Genomic DNA, 20,538 nt, shown 5'->3' on the forward strand with positions numbered 1-20,538 from the left:
AGCAGGATTTGACAAAAGCTTTGTGAATCTAATATTTACATCTCCGTTTTCCATTGTGGATTTTAAGAGTAAAAGTTTGCACTCCTCAGATTAAAAGGATCCTTGTGTAGGCTTGTGACATTTAGCCTTCTCCACTACATGAGCAAACTGACGGTGTTGCAAAGGATATATGAAACATGCTCCCTTGTGTCTCCTCGGGGCTCCTGTCTCCTATGCTTAGAGGGAGACTGGGGCACTCCTGGCTGTTTGGATTGCTACAGACAATTTAAACTTTTATCAGGAGTGTGGTGAGGACAAAAGAACACAAGCAAAATTAATTGACTTGTTCCTAGAAATCGATTCTTTGTGCAGGTTGTGCATCAGAACAATTAGCATAGATATAAATGTTTAACCAAACTAGTAAGTAAATCAGATGAAATAACACAAGTAACTGATCTGAAAACAAGGCCAACTGCCTTCTCTCAGGCCCCCATGTCTTTTATTAGATGATACCTTCTCTTTCCTCATTTACCTGTAGGTGGAAAGTTTTAAATTCTGGTTGCAGGTTTACAGGTTGTCATTACTGGCAGCATTACCCCATAAATACAAGAGGAAAGGAGATGCAGTAGAGGCTAACACATGTAGGCACAGACCCACACACTCACACCTGTCTAGCTACCACACAGAGATACTCTGTAGACAAGGATATTTTCTGAAAAATAACCAAGTAGAGTTCTTAAAATAAATGGGTTCCTCTTAATAGATTGTGGGCAAGTAGTGGTGTAAAGAACAATAAATTGTGAGCTCAAGTGGTAAAACCTGAACCATGCAAACCACAGAATTTCCTACTTAGAATAAGATGCATTGGTATCCATAGGGAGAATAATGTGATGGAAGGTTCGTACTCAGAAGAGTAGTGCTGCTAGAATAAACTTCTATTTTCCCACTCACACTGAGAAGTCTGGGGAAGCGCAGAAGTCTGCTGGTGTGGAGGGAGCTAGGAAAAATGATAAAAGGAGCTACTGCAGCTAGGCTGGGTTGCTGGCTGAGCCAGAGGACTGCAGTAGCACAGCCAAGTACTAGACAAGAGGATTTCCAAAGGTTTCCTTCAGTTGATATTTTTTGAGATTCATACAGTAGAAAGCAGCTTTGAAAGAACCTGCAAATTCAGACCTTTAATTTAGCTCTGGATTCAGGCTCAGCTCTGCAGGAATGGAAAAGCAGGACTGTTCTGTTCAAAGCAGTAGCACTTTACACATCATGTTATCATCATGCAGTGCACTGTCTACTAAAGTGGCACAGGCCACTTTACTCTGCTGCTTTGCCCAGGTTTATTCTGTCTAAAAATTCAAGTCACAAGGGCACACTTTCTTGTGAAATCTTAAGTACTTCAGTATTTTCTGCATTGTCACATTTCGCTACACCCAGCAAAAAGGAGGTGGTCTAAAATGAATACTTTTAAATTATTTTAAAATTCTTAGGGATATGAAAGAATCTTGCTCCTGTTCTTCTATTGAATTTAATGTGTGAATACAGATTAGGGCCACTTATTTTATCTTCTGATTTGCTTAACTCTAGTTGCTGCTAATCAGAGAGGCATTGTCCTCATGCAGATATTTTTCAGAAACTCCTAATCTTAGTTCAGCTTTAAGATGGATCTTTTCTGTGGTATTGTAATTGAACACAGCTCTGTGCGGATGTCCAGTTAAAGTGAAAATAATGTGGATTTTTGTGATCTGTGTATTTGTGATTAATGTGTTACATACTGCAAGAGTTACAAGAGAATATTTGGATCCTCCCAATGAACATTTGAAAATATGCCTGATTTCACCAAAAGCTATGAGTATACTCTGTTAAATTATGACTCAGCTGGTTAGGGTGGCTGAGATGACTTTGCTCCTCAGCTCCAGAGCAGCTGCAGCATCTGCATTAGGTCCTGGGAAGCCAGGGGATCATCTGAAAGCAACTAAATGGCTGAAGGACTGCTGTGTAGCCTGTGCCTTGCACATGTGATATCCATCCCATCAGAATGCAGCCATGTGGTTCCAGAAAGCTAGCCCTTTAGACAGAAGCTTTCTCATGTGAGGGTATGGACTGTTAAAAAACAAAAACCCCAAAACCCAAAACAAACCAAAAAAAAAGCCAAAACCCAACAGTGCAAAACCATCAGCAAACTTGGCAAAGGAGAAATTTGGAGTAAGCTATATTTCCACGGAAGTAAGACACACTGGTGTTCCTACTGATTTGTATTCAGAGAGCTAATGCTGGTGTTTTTAATAACATCTAAGCAATAAGAATAGAAACAAGGAAGAAGTGGTTTATTCTTTTAGAATAAAAAGAAAACCAGAAATAATGAAAAGAAAGAGAAAACCTGTAGTACTGGCTGATGGGTGGCACACTGTCACGTAAGAATTTGGAGGTCCATCTTAAATCAATAGCGATTTAAAGAGTAATAAATAGTAGATATCTTTCCTGGCTGTTCTTCGTACTCATACAGAATCACTTGAATTTAAACTAGGAAAAGACCCGTTATGCCAGCTAATCTGTGTCCTACAAGGAGGAGAATGCTTGGTCTGTTAACATGAAATACTGTCTCATGCCTTTGAAGTCCTCATGATCTCATGGCTGTATACTGACAACCATGATGCCAGTACTTAGATGTTTACAGGTCTAGATCAATGGATGGGAAAGAGTTTGTGATTTGCTCCATTTTGGTCTCCATGTTAGATAGGGGCACAGATGAATATGTGTATTTTATTATCTTTATCATATTTTCCCACTCTAATCTATAGACCCTGACTATTAGTTTTGGGTGTTATGCTGGTGCCAAATATTTAACATATTCAGAGAATAGATTTCTATGAACTCCTTTGCCCCATTCAGTGGAAATATACTCCATAGTTAACATGAAGGTAGATTATTTTCAACTCTGAACCAGCCTTTTCTGATGAAGATGCTCAAAATTAGCTGCTCAAGTGCATGCTCTGAGACCCAGATAAACTGGCCTGTTTTTCAAGGGTACTGATCTCCCATAATTCCCATGGAAGTCAACAGCAGCTAGGAAGTTCAGATATTAATCAAGTCAATAATTAGGTGCCTGAATATGTATTCAGGTTCCTAATTTAAGTATTGTAAGTTAATGTTCTGAAAGCTGCAGGACAATTACTGAGCTCAATCTCTTTCTTTCAGATAGTCTCAGGCTTCATATGAAAAGCATGAAACTCGAAATTTAATCAGTCCTGCGTTTTCCATTTTTCTAGCATTGTATGTTAGAATGGAATATCTGTAAAGGTATCTAATTTGACTTCTTCTTCTTTTCATTAAGAGTGAAAAACTTGATTAAAGTTAGCCAAATAGCATAAAAATATTTCTTTACATTTGTAAATGAATTTGATATTGTGTTCATTCTTGCCTCATGTAAGAGTAGCAGCAACTTATTATCTACTAGACTTGTTCCAAATAACTGATCTGTTAAGTAGTTCTAAATATGTCTTTAATTGAGTGTGCAAATAAGGTAGCAAGGTTACATAGCTACCTGAGGGAGAGGAGAAGAATGAAGGTTGGGTCTTCTTTCTTTTTAATTGTTTTTCCACAGGAGTTAAGGTCATGTGGAAAATGGGGTCTGTAGAATCCTGTCCTTACACAAACTTGGTCAGGATCCAGAATGGCACTGGAGAAAGGCTGCAAAGAAAGCGAGAGAATCAGGCACATCCAAGGTCTCTGCAATAACAACCACATTAAATAATAATCGCATTAAAATGGTGCCTGAGGCTTTGAGAGCATGGGCAGTTGTGGGACCCTGCTGAGTCTGAGAGAGAGAGGCTCAGAGACAGTTTATTGTTGAACTGTGACTGACAGAAAAGACTATAGGACACTCAGTAAGAATAACAAATTAAATTCCCTGTTGTCATATTTCCACGAAAGCATACAGAAGAAAATAATTAAAACCAAAACAAAATATAGAATCTCAGTCAAAGATTAAATGGGGACTGGGGGATCATGATGCTGGATCAGAGTATGGCCTCTGACATGGATAAGACAGGGCAAAAGCCCTCCATTCCATTCAGCCTGTTTATGAATCTTCCACTGAAGTGATTGGGTTGTTGCCTATGTCCTTTAAATGCAAAGGCTGTGCTTGACCTTTCAAATGCCTTTGTCAGCATTAAATTTTAGTCAGCTAATGAAATAATAAGATGGATTTCAAATACTATATTCCGATTCAAAATCAACATCTACTGATTACTAATATAAACCATTCAATCAAAGAAAAAAAATCATCTGGCATATTTTATTCCTATTTTTAAGATGAAATATCAATTTCTAATTAAAATAGGAACCAAAAAATAATATATTGCTGCAGGAGGTAAATAATAATTTGTCAAGTTCTCATAATAGTTACTCTCTGTCTCTAAGAAAGATTATAGAATCACTTTAGACTATACTCCATGTTGTCTGTTTTTGGAATGAACCCATCATTTATTGTTATGTCCTAACTATCTGAATTCGAGTAGATTTTTTTTTAAAGTCTAAATTTCTTCTGACCATGTTCAGAATCACTATTAGAGTTTTATTGATTTCTAGTTTTATGCTTTGAGAATTATGTTTGGTATTAGACCATAATAAGCCACTGTATTTTCTCATGATTTTTAATCAGTTCCATGAGTCTTCCAATAGGTGATTGCAGTACTTTGATCAGGTTTGTACTTCTATAAGCTACAAGGGGCAAATATTGGTTACTTTTTTGATCATCAAGTAGGTGAATTATGTATGCATCTTACTTGTTTCATCATGGAGTTAGTTCCAGACATATTCATTAGAATGTGCATAATAATGAACGTCCATAATTTTATGAGCATTATGGCAGTTTTAGGTATACTTCAGGTTTGGCGCAGGAATACAACCATGAAAATGACGGCTCATAAATACAAAGCCATGTGTCTTTTCAAACCATTTGTACTGATACTTACTTGCCTGGGACTACAAGATACAGAAACTGATTTATTTCAAATAAGGACAGTTATTTTCTTCTGTTGTCTTATAGTCTATTAATTCCAAAGAATAGGAATTAAGATAATAGCCAAAATGAGGTAATCAAAAGCCTTAAAACATGACATTTTTGGCAGTTTTTTGTTATGTTTATTCACTGTTGAACGTGCTATGAATTGTGTTTCTCAAGCTGGTCTCACTGAAGTACACATGCAAATATCACAGGAACGGATTTTTTTTTTTTTTAAAGTTTGCTGAGTTTTTTCTCATTTTGCACTGAGCTATACTTTGTAGATCCTTCCATTTCTATTCCATTAAAAAACAGTCTACACTGCAGAGCTATTTCATCATGATTATTCCACTAAAAGCTATGAACAAAGGGAAGCAACGCTAAATTTTCCTGCCAAGCCTTTAACAGCTAATAGCAGTGGATATGTACAGAAGGGATTTCAAATGCCAGCTTACAGGCTTGTTTAGAGGAGAAAGAATCTCATCATATCATTCTCACAGGGCCATAAACCCTAGATTTTTTCGTGAGTACAATTTCTTATGAAGAATTCTAGCCCAGTGGGAAGAAACACAGAAGCTTCAGGCCATACTGTCATCCCCTACAGAAGCTTTATTAGGCTGATGAGCTTCTGTCAGGCCATCTGCTCTAAGTGGATCTCTGCAGACCAGCATTTAACAGCGTGTCCCCTCTACATTGAGTTGTTTTGGAATTTCTCTGCTTGCTTCTTGCTCCTTTTCCCACTGCTATAAATACTGCTATGGACACGTGTTCTTACAGCTTTTCACCTCTGTAATCAGTTTCTTTCAGTTCTCAGTGGTAGGAGTTGTAAACGCATGGGACCAATCTGCATATGTTGCAAACCTGTGATGGTACGGAGCCACACCTTGCCAGGGTCAGCCTAATGAAGTGAAACGTCACTTCTAGGGTAGCTGGCATGCAGACAGCTGTGCATGGTGCTTAGGTGGTGCATTATATTTCCTTTCAAGTCCTTTCTTCTGCTGCTAGCCAACACAAGAGACAGAACAGGCAATGCAGATTTATGGAGAAGGGGAAAAGGAGCTTTTTCTCCACCACAGGCCTGTTTTGCTCCCACCTGCCTTCCCATTTCAGTGATGCAATTCTGGCAAAGCCACAATGGCAGCTGCTGCAAAGGCTTCCAACCTCCCTCTAGCCTCTTCTGAAGGCAACCAGGGGCTGCAGCATTGCACATCAGTAGGGAGTGTTAGTGAATATGTAGTAACTTACTCAGATATGCTGTGCCTGCTCACCTCTGAACTGTCATGTCCATCCGTCAGGCACGCCCAATCTTCATATTCACTTGAAGCTGCAGCCAGCCTTAGGAAAACGACAGTCTTCTCATCACCTGCTTAGCTTCTTTGGGTCATTAGGAAGAAGACACAAGAGGAAAGCTCTCTCTGCGTGCTTGGATGAAGACATATTTGAACACAACTTTATCACTGCCCACAGTGTAAGCATGAATTATGTGCATTGTCACTTGGTGTTTACATCTTAAATGTGCTTTTCCTGGAGCCATAATTGTGTGAGAGTCTGAATGTCCATGGGGAGAGGCAGAAAGGGCAGGGAGAAAAGCAAGCTTCAGACTCCTACGTCTGTTTAGCAGAGTTTGCAGACTGGAAAATGAAGGAGCAGAGATTGGTTTCCTTCTGTTTTGCTCCCAAGTCATGTGGGGGATGGATTGGACCCATGAGTTCAGACTTGGTGTAGGGCTGGCAGCACTGCTCAGTCCCCTTTCTCTTGCCCTGTGCCTTAGAGACTGAGACTCCCTCTGCGTCTGGTTAATGAGTGAGTCAGCGACTTGTGCAGTCATTTTTCCCCATAATATTTCAGTTTCACTGTGGCACTGTTGTATTTGTGTATGCCAGACTCATTCCAGAGTCTTCGACACTAAGCTCTTAAAGCCCTAATGTGCTTACATAACATGATATAGAGAACCAAGAAAACAAATTTAATTATAATCTTTCCCCACTGCTTCTGACACACAGGGAGAGACAAAAGAAAGACATTTCCTTTCAAACACTGAGGAATAATGTGGCTTCCACACAAAAACAGACAGGGAAACTGAATACACTGGTGGTGTATATCTAAAAAGGGAACCAATCTTCCAAGGTTCAGGTTTTAGACACATGAAATGAGGGAAAACCTATGTCTTTATGGCTGAATTAATGTTTTGATTTCCTTTAGCCAATAAGTTGACATCTGTGAAAGACACGTTGGTAAAAATAAGTTTAAAAAAAAAAACCCCAAACCAACCAAACCCTTTTAAATTCAACATCAACCTTATTCCAGGAGAATAAACTTCATCAGTGATTTAACCAATTGCAGTGAAAATTAATAAGCCCTTGCCTGCAAATATTGGTGCAATCACCATCCTGTTAATGCCTTAGAGAATTCTAGTGCAAATTTTTGAGAAGATTTTGCTGAATGCCCAGCTTTTGAACAGCTTTCTCTTCTCTCCAGTTATATACAAGAATAGAAGTACACTAATCCCAATTAAGAAGCAACATTCACTAGATTTAACAAAGCAGTAGTATCTAGGAGTCTCATAGATTTCCCCATGCTCAGAAAGAAGACAGCAGGGTATCTGAACTAGTAACTGTAATTGTATCCTAGCTTTTCAGGGAAAAATACATCAAATGTAATTGCATGAATTGAATCTCTTTGCTTGGGGAAATAAAAACCATTTGAAGAATGGAAGCAAACCCTTTCTGATTTAATGACATCCTGAAAACAAAGTCTGTAACCCTATGAACTCCGTTTTTTGCTTCATGAGTACTGTTAAGATGTCAAATGTTTATCAGCGTGTTTTGAATTCTGGTGTAGAACCCTCATATTGTAAGATATTCCTTCATTTTAGCTGCCCCCATGACAGTTCTGCTTCCTCTCTTCTTGCCAAAGGGCACAGCAACTTGCAGTTCTGTATAGAGAGATGTATTATTTCATACATAGTGGTGACACGATGCTCAGGAGGAAGTTACGGGAAGATCTCTATTCTTAAATAATACACCCTTCCTCACCCTTACCTGACAAATAGTGAATCTTTCTCCAACCAACCAAATGATTCACATAGAATGAGAACTGAGTTACCTGTTTCATCTTGTGTCTTTTTAAGAGCTCTTCCATCCTCCCTGTATGTCCTCTCTCTCCTCTCTTTCACTGTATTTAGCTGTCTCTTAGACTTGCCTTCCTGCTGTAAAGATACAGATATCAAAGTAGGAAGCGTAGGGTTAACCATTACACACGTGGTCTCTTTTTTTTTGAAAACCACATAGTAACTGGTTTTCTGGTAGCAGATGTCATAAAAGAAACAATTTATCATTATGAGATCATTTGTTGTAAGTTGAATGAAACATTTATTATGGTCTCTGACAATTTTTTCAGCCTATCAATTCTCTCTCATGAAAACTACAAATGGTCTTTTAATTGAGACTGAAAAAAAGCCTCCCTGTTTCTGACCATCTTTTGGCTTGGCAAAACACACACACAAATAATAATTTTTCAACAAATTGTTGGTGCTCACATTAGCTTGCACGTATGGACACACAGACAGCACTGAGACAGCCCATGGCAAGTGAAACCTGGGGCACTGATCCACAATTGCTCGTTCTGGTCACCAAGTAGCATTTCCTGGCCTTTCCCTGAGCTTGAATTCCCTGGAAAACAGGCAAATACTTACAAAAATAAAACTTCAGAAATTCTTGGTACTGTATATTTGATTGTGGGCTGGAAGAGGTGAGGTTTTTTATGTTTTCACATAGAATAACTGACTTGTTGCCTGTGACTTACATTTGGGCATAATGAACACAGCAGCATGAACGGAAGCTCTCTTCATACTATCAAGGTGTGAGGATGTTATTCAACCATACAATATTATTGAACGGAATGCATTTGTTACTAAGAAGGTGATATGAAGAGAAAAAGTCAGTTAGTGCACAGGTTTTGAACACTCCATCATTGCACTAATCCCATATAGAGGCATTATAATCTGTCTTATTCACTTTGCAGTTTCTTAAAGTGATATTGTTAAATAATTTTGTTATTATCTTTTATGTTAGATAATGTAAAAGATGTCATAAATAGAATAAAGGAGGGAGCAAACTGGCAATATTTGTAAAATATCTGAACAAATAATGTCAAATGAATTAAAAAAAGTGAAACCCTTTGCACAAATTATTTTGTAGAATCTTAGGTTGGCACGGTTCTTCAGAGGATTAGCCAGTATTAAATGTTCCCATGTGCTGAAAGATAAGCCACTAGGGAGGAAGGCTAACCTGTCTGAACACAGATCTTTGACCGGAACCCTGGGGAAAAAAGGAGAGTTTAGGGCCTTTGGGTAAAAAGACAGGCAACTCAGGAGGACTACAAGAATGTCATGAGGTTATGCAAGGAGAATATTAGAAGGGCCAAAGTCCAACTAGAACACAACCTGGCTACTGCTGTAAAAGACAGTAAAGAATGTTTCTACAAATACATCAGTAACAAAAGGAGGACTAAAGAGAATCTCCATCATTTGTTGGATGAGGGAGGAAGTATAGTGATAAAGGATGAGGAAAAGGCTGAGGTACTTGATGCGTTCATTGCCTCAGTTTTTAATAGTAAGGGTTCTTGGGGTACCCAGCCCGTGAGCTGGAGACAGGAACAGGGAGAAGAATGAAGCCCCCAAAATCTGAGGCAAAATGGTCAGTGACCAGCTACACTGCTTAGAAACCCACAAGTCTATGGGGCAGGATGGGATCCACCCAAGAGTACTGAGGGAGTTGGCAGATGTTTTCGCCAAGCCACTTTCCATCATTTATCATCAGTCCTGTATAACTAGGGTGGTAGCAATCAATGGGAGGTTGGAAAACGCAAAATCTACTCACAAGAAAGGCCAGAAGGAGGATGTGGGGAATAAGCCTGTCAGCCTGACCTTGATGCTGAGAAAGGTTATGGAGATAAATCATCCTAAGTGCCATCACACGGCACACGCAGAACAACCAAGGGATCAGGTCCAGCCAGCATGGTTTGGTGAAAGGCAGGTCCCAGGTGACCAGCCTAGTGGATGAAGGAAAGGCTGTGTACATTGTCTACCTGGACTTCAGTAAAGTCTTTGACACTGTTTCCCACAGAATTCTCCTGGAGAAACTGGCTTCTCATAGCTTGGACTGGTGCAGTTCTTACTGGATAGAAAATTACCTGCACAGCCAGACCAAGAGAGCAGTGTTGGGTGGAGTTAAATCCAGATGGCAGCTGGTTACTAGTGGGATTCCCAGGGCTTAAGTGCTACTGAACATCTTTATCAATGCTCTGCATGAGGCAATCAAATGCACCCTACGTTCCTTTCCTATTACGGAAAATTTCTTCACTGAAAGTCATCAACACTGGAACAGGCTGCCCAGGGAAGTGGTTGAGTCATCATTGCTGGAGGTATTTTAAAAATGTGTATATGTGGCACCTGGGGACATGATTTAGTGGTGGGCCTAGCAGTGTCAGGTTAACGGTTGGATGCAATGATCTTAAAATTCTTTTCTAACCTAAGTGATTCCATGCTTCTAAATAAAATGAAAAAAAAAAAAAATTCAAGAAATTGGTGACAAAACAGAAATGTAGAATTGATTACATTTTCTCTCCTATATATCCAAAGATAAACCCATAATTAAATAGTTAGGCATCTAACTAAACATTCTCAATTTTTTCTAAGTAGCCAAATATCCTAAAATTTTACTAAAATCACTGTAAACTAAGTTTGTTCATCATCTTTCATGGTCTTTTAGTTTCCAGAATAGTCTTCAGTTCTTACCTTTAGGGTCCCTAGATTTAAAATGACTGGTCAATTCAACGTGTTGACCTTCTGCCCTGCTCGTTGCAAATCCTATGGCACAAATTTTTTATGGTCAAATACTGTCAGGTCTTTTCTAACATGGGACACCGTAAGATATTGGCTTCCATTGTTTTCCAAGGACACACTATGACATTTCTACACAAACCTGTGTGGAGCCAAATAAAACATTTTCTCACAGCCATTGGGGGTTCTTTTGTTTTGTTGGAGTTTTTAAAATCCAGTTCTGCTGGAAGGGCCCTACAATATCCAAATGGCTCCAAATGCTGACAGGTTTGTGGCAGCGACCTCCTCTTTAGGAAGCCTTTTCTGGGCTGTGGTTAAGGCAGTGTATGTTGGGACTGAAGGAGAGCATAAGAAACCTGCATCCAGAATTTGCCCAATGCATATGAACAATTGCTATGAGCCTGGGTACTACTCCACCAGATCATGCCTGCTCTGCTACCTGGAATTTTTGGGGGAGCCCTCTTTGCTCTTTGGTTCTTTGTGCCAAGTTGTTACACGTGCAACCCAAGTGTGCAACCAATGTACGACAGATTTCTTTTATTTCATTTTCCCAGAAGTTTAGCCCCAATTGTCCTTACAGAATTTTTTGGGGGGCATAAATTAGCACTCATATCAAACGTAACCATCGTCATGTTGGAACAAAGCTAAAATCTCATATGGCCTACCCATGAAGCATATTAATCCTGGGAAGAACCACTGCAAATAAAGAAAGCAGTATATACAATTTTTAATACCTTCATACCTCTGTCAGGACCACCAGAAAAGAAGACAGTTCTCATAACAGAGGGACCAAGTTAGTAACTTGGTCTACTAATTAGACCAAGACACTAAAACCGATTTTTTTTGTGTGATCTTAAATATTCAGCAGATGACACTATCAAACCATAAAACTATCTACCCTCTTCCAGATGAATCATCATAATTTATAATAATTTTACTCAACAGATTTCGGCTTTTTAATCTAATCAAGCCTCATCTATGAACAGACTGTGTTCTTTATCAAATACATGTTTTTGTTTAAAATTTGCCAACTGGCTAGGTATTCATCATATTCCCCAACCAAAATGTTTTTACATTTCTTTCCATTACAAATTCTCTCCTGCCCTAGCCTTTCTGAGGACTGTAAATGAATAATTCACTGGGCTTAGTTGTATATTGAATATTAACAGACTTCCTCCATCTTTATTTTTACATGAAATTTAACTCGTGTCTTGCCATAATTCTGGTAGCATATTTTTTCTTTTTTTCAGTTTGTCAAGTGGGATTTGCAAAATATGCTCTCTGTTCTCAAGAGCACTGTTAGCTTCACACTGACTTCACAGCAAAAGCACTAGACTACATTCATGACTACTTCACATTCAAGCCCTTCTAAGTACTTAGCTGAAGCTAATATTAATTAGCTGTGAGGCACTTTTTGGTAAAAGGAAAGACTCACAGTGAGCTTCATGAAAATTTGGACTGTCCTCTCTTCTTTCGTTCCCCTTGTACATAGGTATCACTATTAGCAGTACTGGGAGCATTTTTCAGTTGTGTGCAGCTGGAGTGTGGTGTTTAGGGGTTTTTTTGTGTTGGTTTTTTTATTTGTTTGTTTTGTTTTGTGTTATTTTTCGCTTTCATTTCATGCGTGTATATACCCTCCTCCTTCAAGGTTTACTGACAGAAACAAAGACTAAAATCAAAATTGTAATAAGAAAAAATTACCCAGACTATTGAGAAAGTGTTAAAATTACATTATTAAAGGAAGATTTGCATTACACTCAATACAAAAAAAAGTAAGTGTGATATTTAGGACACCTGAATTCTTTAAGGTCATGCAAAAAAGTAACAGCCTAATTTGAGTGACTTCAATTAATCCAGTACTCACAGGACATACAATTTTTGCTTAGTGAAAGTTAAGGTCTCTAAAAATAAAATAAAAAAAATAAAAAAAAAAAAAAAAAAAAAAAAAAAAAAAAAAAAAAAAAAAAAAAAAAAAAGGAAGAAAGTTAACAAAATACTTTTCTGTTTTTAATGTTAATAAAACTTAGTGTTCAAATTCATCTTTGTAGATCAGTGGTATTTTTTTCCAAAGGATGAGAGAGGAAGAAAAAAATAAAAGTTTCACAGTTCAGAGTTCTGCTTTGCCCTATGTTACATTTCAAAGACCTACTGAAGAAAAATACAACTTTATAAAGAAGCCCCATAAAAATACAGTAAAGTTCTTGCATTTATTAAAAAACTGCCCTATGAAAACTTAGTTGAACATTGATGGTCTCTCTTTTATTTCTGGCTGAACATAATTACATTATTTCATTAATTTTAAACACACATTTCTTACTGATCATCATACGTGAATTTATAATGATGATTCAAATACACGAGTATATCAAGGACTTATAATGATGAACATAAAATAAAGCAGATTTTGAATCTAGTAAGTTCAGGTAAAGCATGATTTCTCATGCTCGATTTGCTGGAAATTATCTTATTTACACATAGGGATGTTTATGTTACTGAGCTGGAGATGATTCATTACTGTATAATGGTTCACATGCTGCTTTCTACTACAATACAATTACTTTATAGGTGCCATTAAGGCAGTCACCTCTGCAGTGTGGGACTATGTGCTTGAGGCCTTAGTGTAAGCTAGATGTTCTCTCCTAAATAGTCAAAAGGAAATCCTTCCACCATCAAATATTTATTCTCTTTGGAGGTATGCAGATTGTATTGAAATATGAGAAACCAAAGCATGTTTTGCTGAGTTCATATGTACTTGAGGGAAATGGCCTCTTTATAAACAGTGGCTGGTTCTATTCTATTTAGTTTTCTACCTCCAGCAGCCACATGAATGCTTGCCTCAGGAAACACATACAAATATTCTCTTTATCTCTTGCAAGCATTACCAATGTTTAAGTCCCTTTTTTTTATTACTTAATTGAGAAAGGAAGGATGTATCCAAGACAAACTTTCAGGTAGAAAACAGTACATAGTGACTGCAGTGCACTATCACTCATTTTGTGATCCCTTCCACAACTGACTTTACAAGAAAGAGAGGACTGCTGCACTGAGCCCAGGTGCTTTATGCCTCTCATTCCCTTAGGGACAGAGAACACTTTCATTTTCTATCTACAAGAAAGCAGAATCAGTGATAAATTCACAGTGTGCTAATCCTGTGAGACTAATCAGCAGATAAAACACAGCCAGAGATAATATATTGAGTCTGCATATTAACACAGAGAGGCAACAGATGTCTAGGCTCTGTCATACATAAGCGAGGGTATATATGCACTGGCACACTCTCTGCTTCCCCAGGTCAATACTTTGTTACCTCTCACGTAAGGTTTTTATTCTTTCTGTGTTTCTGAATGTGTATCTGAATGGTGTTGGTTTTGTATGGTTGGAATGGGAGCTATGAACCTTCTCCTGCAAAGACAGTGGCAGATTTGTTGCCTCTGGGAAGAATTTCTCCAGATGCTATTTCCTTGATGGCAGTGAATGTATGGCAGTGAGAAGCACATGAACTCATTCAGTCAGATTATGCTATTTTCACAAGGCTTTTTAAATTCACCATCACAACCATGCTATGCTCAGCTTATCAGGAAAGTAGTTACTGAAGCAAGATTTTCTTGTCCAGTTGCAATGAGACGCAGGGAAAGCAAGTAAGATATCCCTGCATTTGGGATCTCTGCTGTCCTAATGAATTCCCAGCTGACATTCCTGAGTTGTAGAGCGAACAAGCTGAGAAGGCCTACCAAATCAGAGCCATTTCCGAGAATAAATGTAAGGATGGTCCTCATGGTTTCATTTGAAAGACGTATCATATCTACATTAGGGTAAGAAACAATTTTTTTAACTTAGAAGTTTCAGCAAACTTGTAGGTTTTTACCTCTTTTCTTCATATTAAAAAGACAAATATCTTCTCCAACCTGAATTTGAGAAGTGCAAGTTAACACCTAGTCTCTCACACATCCTACTTCCCTAGTGTATACAAGGTGTGACTTAGACAAAGTAACAGAGACCGAATTGCAAATGCCTGTTAAACATCGAGTAACGTGGGAGGCCTGCACATAAAAGCATCTTGCAGTTTGGAGCATATTGTGATTTAATGACTTAAGGGGAAAGAAACAAAACAAGGAAGTCTCTTACTTCCAGCTGCCTCGGGACCCCTGCAGCACAGGTCTGCACTGTGTTGGCACTGGCAGCATTCAGTAGCTTGTGAGAGAAAGCAGGGAACGGCCCAAAACCCAGTGAGGTCTGATGGAAAGTGACACCACAAATGGCACCTCCTGATTTTCTGTAGCACTCCCAAACTGGCAAATCTACTACTACTTTTAAAGAAAATTATTATTTCTGATAACTTGAGAATTGATTCTGATTTACAAGGTTTACTTCTTAACGCTGAAAAGGACATTGCTAACTTGAACCTCAAAAACATGAGATTAAGAGAAAATAATCTTCAACTGTGACAAGAAGTCAAATTTACAAGGAGAATGCTTTTAAAAATTGTTCCAGCTGGAACGTATAATTCTCATACTGGTCTGTTTAACCTTTCCTAGCATAAATAACATTGCAGAATGACAAGGAAAATTAAAAAAATAAAAAATGAAAGATGACAATTTGATTAAACTGGTACTTTCCATGAAGCATTAAACTTCAAATGAATTAAAGATTTGGGGGGACTTATCAAAATAGTTTGATTATTTAATTATTTATTTATTTTTAATCGCTGGCTGGCTCCTTATACTTCCAAAGCTTTATAAGAAAAATTAGAAAATCTCTTTTTACGTATCATTGCTTTTTCCTGTTTTCATGTTATTTCATCCTTGTTTATAACAACACTTTTTTCTTATTATTGTAGGCAATGAGAGCCTAGAAGAAAATTATGTGCAGGACAGTAAAATGGGATTTGTCATCAATGCTATATATGCTATGGCTCATGGGCTACAAAATATGCATCATTCCCTTTGTCCTGGACATGTTGGACTCTGTGATGCTATGAAGCCGATTGATGGTAGCAAGCTCTTGGAGTTCCTCCTCAAATCCTCATTCATTGGTGTTTCTGGAGAAGAAGTTTGGTTTGATGAAAAGGGAGATGCCCCTGGAAGGTAAAGTGGTTTTTTCTCAACTAATTAAACCAAAGGTTGGGAAGTGGGAATGGTACTGGGTTCAGTGATGGAGAATTCTTTGGCTGTTTTGCTGAAACATAAAGCATGCTAACATAAAGTTAAGCATAAATGGAGCTATCTGGATCAGGCTTTCCAATAACCAGGAGTAATACCGGTAACACATGACATATTGATAACTATAACTTATACTGGGACAGGAACTACAGCGTAGCCCATAAAATTTCTAGTGTTTTGGGTGACAATCTCTTTTTACATATAATTGCTTTGATATGACCAACCTTGTATCTCGCAGACTTTTGGTCTGTGAGGTAAAACTGGCGTCAGAACCAGGGTTTTAGTATGTACAAAGCCTAATAAGAATGACTGGAATTTAGTGAGCATTTGCTTGCCACAATTTTGAAGAGTGGGCTGTAGAGTACATCCCTTTCCCTGCATCTCTGCCGAAAGCTCACCAGAGACTATTTTCCTCTGCTTGGTGAGCTCCTGTACGGTCTCCTTAACTCATTTCATTCTGAATATGATCAGCTCAGTTCCAGAGTTTAAAGACAGGTCTGAGTAGAGCAGGACAAATAATTGGGTTTATTTTGACAGAAGTTTATGTGTTTCAGTCATCTGAGGTGTGGTTCCAGCCATGGTAGCTGCTGCCGTCTAGCCCTCCCTAGCAGACACTCTATGTACCCAAGCAGTGGGTCAGACAGCAACTCTGTGGACTTGGATGTCACCCTTGTTTCTGTTATGAGACGAAGCTGACAGAGATCTTTGCCTTTCATTTAGTTCTGTGGATTCTGTTAAACTGTTTTAGCAGATGGATTTTTTAGTTTGTTTGTTTTTTATAAATACATTTAATTCAGCTGCTGAAGTACAAAATACATTATTAACCGAAACCTACTCAGGGGTTGCTTTATTGAAGTTGGTTTTCCTACTGAGTTATTAAAGTGTTATAAAAGACTCTCTCACTCCATCTTTGGGCTTATTGCATTAATGCATTTGAATGCCAACGCTGAGCGAAGGGAGGGCTCTGGAACAAACAAGAGTTTTCAGTCTGGCACATGCCTTCAAAGAGTATTTGTAAGACAGTGATATAAAAGCAACTCTTGTCTCCATTACTAAGCTTTATTGGGAAAACTGGCAAACTTTTTACCATTTTCTATATTATTATATTAATTTCTGCTGTTATATTTTTTCTATTGTTATATTTAAACAGCGTATACATTTAAACACTTTGTTACATTTAATTAGTAATAAAAAGCTAGTTAGTCAGTTTGGTCTTCTTGTTCAGAGTTGTATACTTCAGATTTTTTTTGGTCAAATATACACATCAGCTAGGTCAGACTTTGAAAGTAAAGGCAAGCAATTCCCTTACACTCGAGCACACATTGATCAACACAAAAGAATAAATCAAGTCTTCACACATATAATTTCGATAATACAGAGAAATTGCTGCTTAGTGTAGCTTTAGGCTTTTTACACACCATTTGTGTCCATAAAAACATTACTCCAGCTTTGCAGATACCTAATTTTCTGTCTGTTAGTTATTTGGTTTGAGTTCAGACATAATTTTCCAATTTTAGCCCAATTCTGATTTATTATTTTGTCATCCAAGAGCATTTCCACAACTTCCATCAGTACCAATCATAGAATTAGATGGAACGGTTCCTGAATTCAGAATATAGAGGAGGATATATCAGGATATTTCTCTGAGTATACCAGAATGATAGAATTTATTCTAGCCATCATTTTGGTCTCATTTCTCTTGATTCCCTGGCCTATTTAGAATTTGATGGGTTATTTTAGGTAGGGCAGTTTTTTTATTGTTGTTTCTCATTTATCTTTTCACAGCTGGAGCTCTCAAGTTTTGGAAAGAAAATTCATTTAACCTTTTGGTTATTCATTCTGTAATCTTTGATTCAGTCTGTGGCATTTATGACATGGGCAATATCATATCAGAGAATGGCTATGTGTATACAAAATGTGATCTTTACAGTCTGTCAGATCTTTGTATCCCAGTTGTAGTTTAACAGAATTGCATTTAGCTTCAGATTGGCTGTAATGTTTCCACAGCTTCACATGGAAGGCTCTTTGTGGATCAGTGAACAGACTACAGCACTGTATCAATACCCAAAAGAGCTTTAGTACCTCAGCAAAATGGAAAGATAAACACTACACACAATACCTACAATATATCCAAGACAGCCTGCTCTGAATTTTTCTAGTTTTTAGGCCTTTCTATGCCAGTGCAAGAATGTCACACTAATGTGTAAAAAGCTTTCATATATCCTGTCATCACATCATGTGAACAAATCAACTTCACAGGCTGGCATAAATTAATATTCCTTCTGAGAAGGCAGCAACCTTCTTCATAATTTATTCTCAAAATCTGTGAGATTCTTCGAGCAATTGACTCCCACAAAATTGGAATCATCATGGGTAGAGAGCAGATAAAGTTGCCTGTAGTTATGTTTGTCTGGCACTCACATAATCTCCTGTTTTGATGCCCTTACAGCTTCATGAAACCTTAACCACTTGTTTGGATACAACTCTTTTTCCGTCTCAGGCTCAATTCATGGTTTCAAGCTTTTATCAAAATGAGATTAGAAAACACAAAGCATTTTTTCAAAGGTGCATTTCTTCTGTGAAGAATCTTTTCTTTGAAGATCTTTTATGCAGAAATGTGATGCAGAATTTTATCAGAAGGACACAAATGCAGTCATTTAGCTGACTGCATTGCCTATGGGGAAAAATGGCATGGATGTACGTCTGGAAACTCAACCACATGTGTTTGCTACACTGTCATTAAGAAGATGCTGGTAAAATTGCTGCACTTTCTATTTCCGTAGGGTAGCTCCTGTTTCCTTTCCCTGTGCAGTAATTTTATCACTCCAATTTCCAGAAATTCTTGGAAAAGGTGTGAAGGATGCTGTAGTCAACACTGCATCCTTCTTTGGTCCTATGCAAAGGGCAGTGGCCAGATACATTTCTACCTCTGGTCTATTTTAGGGTAATTGCTTCCTTTTACTTTGTGGCAGGTATAAGGAACCTTACCTCTCTGGGAAAAAAAATTTGCATAGACCTTTGACCATAAAATGCTTTGTGACAATGGACAGGAGAATTTCCAGCCCCTACAACGGACCTTTGATTGTGGAGAAATGCTGAGGTTCACAAACTAATAGAAACGTTTCGCCTAACTAAAATTTTACCTAAAGTAGACTTGGACTTAAAACCATGCAAGTTTATCTAGTTCAATATTTCCAATAGCTGTTCTGGCTTCAGTCATGACAACTCTGCCAACACCAATGCTTTGAGTAAATTATCTAATGCTTAATGCAGACTTCAAACTTGTATGTAAAGGTTTGTTTGTTGTTTTTTTTCCAAATATGCATTGCTTTTTTTGGAGTTTGGATTCATGGGTGTTTATTTTGGCCATTTACAACCCAGCATTGCTTGGCATTACTGTTTCCCATTCTGCCTTCCAGGATAGCAAACATCACATGCCAGTCTAGCATTATGGCTATGGGAAAAGGTAACTTCAGCTATCTCAGTTTCACAGAGTATGACTGTACCTGTGACCAGTTGATTAATATTCTGGCTTACCTTACAAGTAACCTTTTATTATGATACCACCTATTTGGTCACATAATTTTCCAATATAATAGAAACCTTGCTCTTATATTAAAAGAAGAGTTCATTTTCTTACCTGCAGAATGGCTTCTGTAAATGCTGCCATATGCTTGTGAAAGACAGCTGCTTCCATGGTCCTCACTCTCTTAGAGCTTCACAACTCTTGTCAAATCCATTTCCTCTGGGCTATTATTTCTTAGCATGGACACAGACCAAAATTGTTAAAGTTGTACATATGCAAGCAAGGGAATGGAGGGAGGTGTTCCAGCACTGAACTTGTTCTTGCTCAAAGCAGAAATTCTTCATTAAGAAAAAGAAGGAAAGGATAAAGAACTTAAGCAAATCCCAATAAACCAAGTGTATTTGATAGACCACATTTTTTTTTCACTTAAAATTCAAGCTTCCTATCAAAGCTACAAATACTGGCATACGCAAGACTGTGTCAGAGCTTTTAGTCTGCATATTTTATTCTTTGACAGATATCCTATAGAAAAGGGAATAGTATTTCAAGAAAACATAAGAAATTCTTAACTGATATTGAATTAATGCCACCCTGTGCCTTGTAATATATTTTTTATATATTTTTATATATTATATTATAAAATTTCATTAAGGAAATGTGAGATTTTAGTAATCTTTTATTTCTCTTCCTGAATTCATTTCCAGCCCAGAGTAAGTAATTTTGTATCAGTCTAATACAAGGTATCACTAAAACCCAAGTAGATTTTTCTTGCTAGGAAGAGGTATATACATTCCTGCTGAGTTTTACTCCTGTTTGATGAATCTCCATTATGAAGTACCTGACTCTCACTGCTTCTTGCTATCCTGATTCTTCACAAGACTGGAAATAGCATTCCTTTTTTTATATGCTTCCATTGCAAGAACTGGAATATGAGAAGTAATTGTTCCCTAATGGATTTGAAATTTACCCCTTTCCTAAGCAATGCCTTTGTTAGTAACCAATTACCAACCAATGGAGCTGCCTCCTGATTGGAGCT

General features: G+C 37.8%; 1 protein-coding gene across 1 annotated transcript in view; it reads left to right on the forward strand.

The window, feature by feature from the left end:
• The window catches only part of LOC114070046 (metabotropic glutamate receptor 1-like), a 141,615-nt gene extending 125,710 nt beyond the window's left edge, over nt 1-15,905 (forward strand). Inside the window, exon 5 of the mRNA XM_027907232.1 lies at nt 15,655-15,905. Within this exon, the coding sequence (XP_027763033.1) occupies nt 15,655-15,905 (251 nt within the window). The remainder of the gene's footprint in view (nt 1-15,654) is intronic.
• Nucleotides 15,906-20,538: the final 4,633 nt, after the last annotated feature.

This window comes from Empidonax traillii, unplaced genomic scaffold (assembly GCF_003031625.1).
Source record: "Empidonax traillii isolate 1590-97213 ecotype Southwest subspecies unplaced genomic scaffold, ASM303162v1 scaffold1424:size187401, whole genome shotgun sequence".
Classification (NCBI taxonomy): domain Eukaryota; kingdom Metazoa; phylum Chordata; class Aves; order Passeriformes; family Tyrannidae; genus Empidonax; species Empidonax traillii.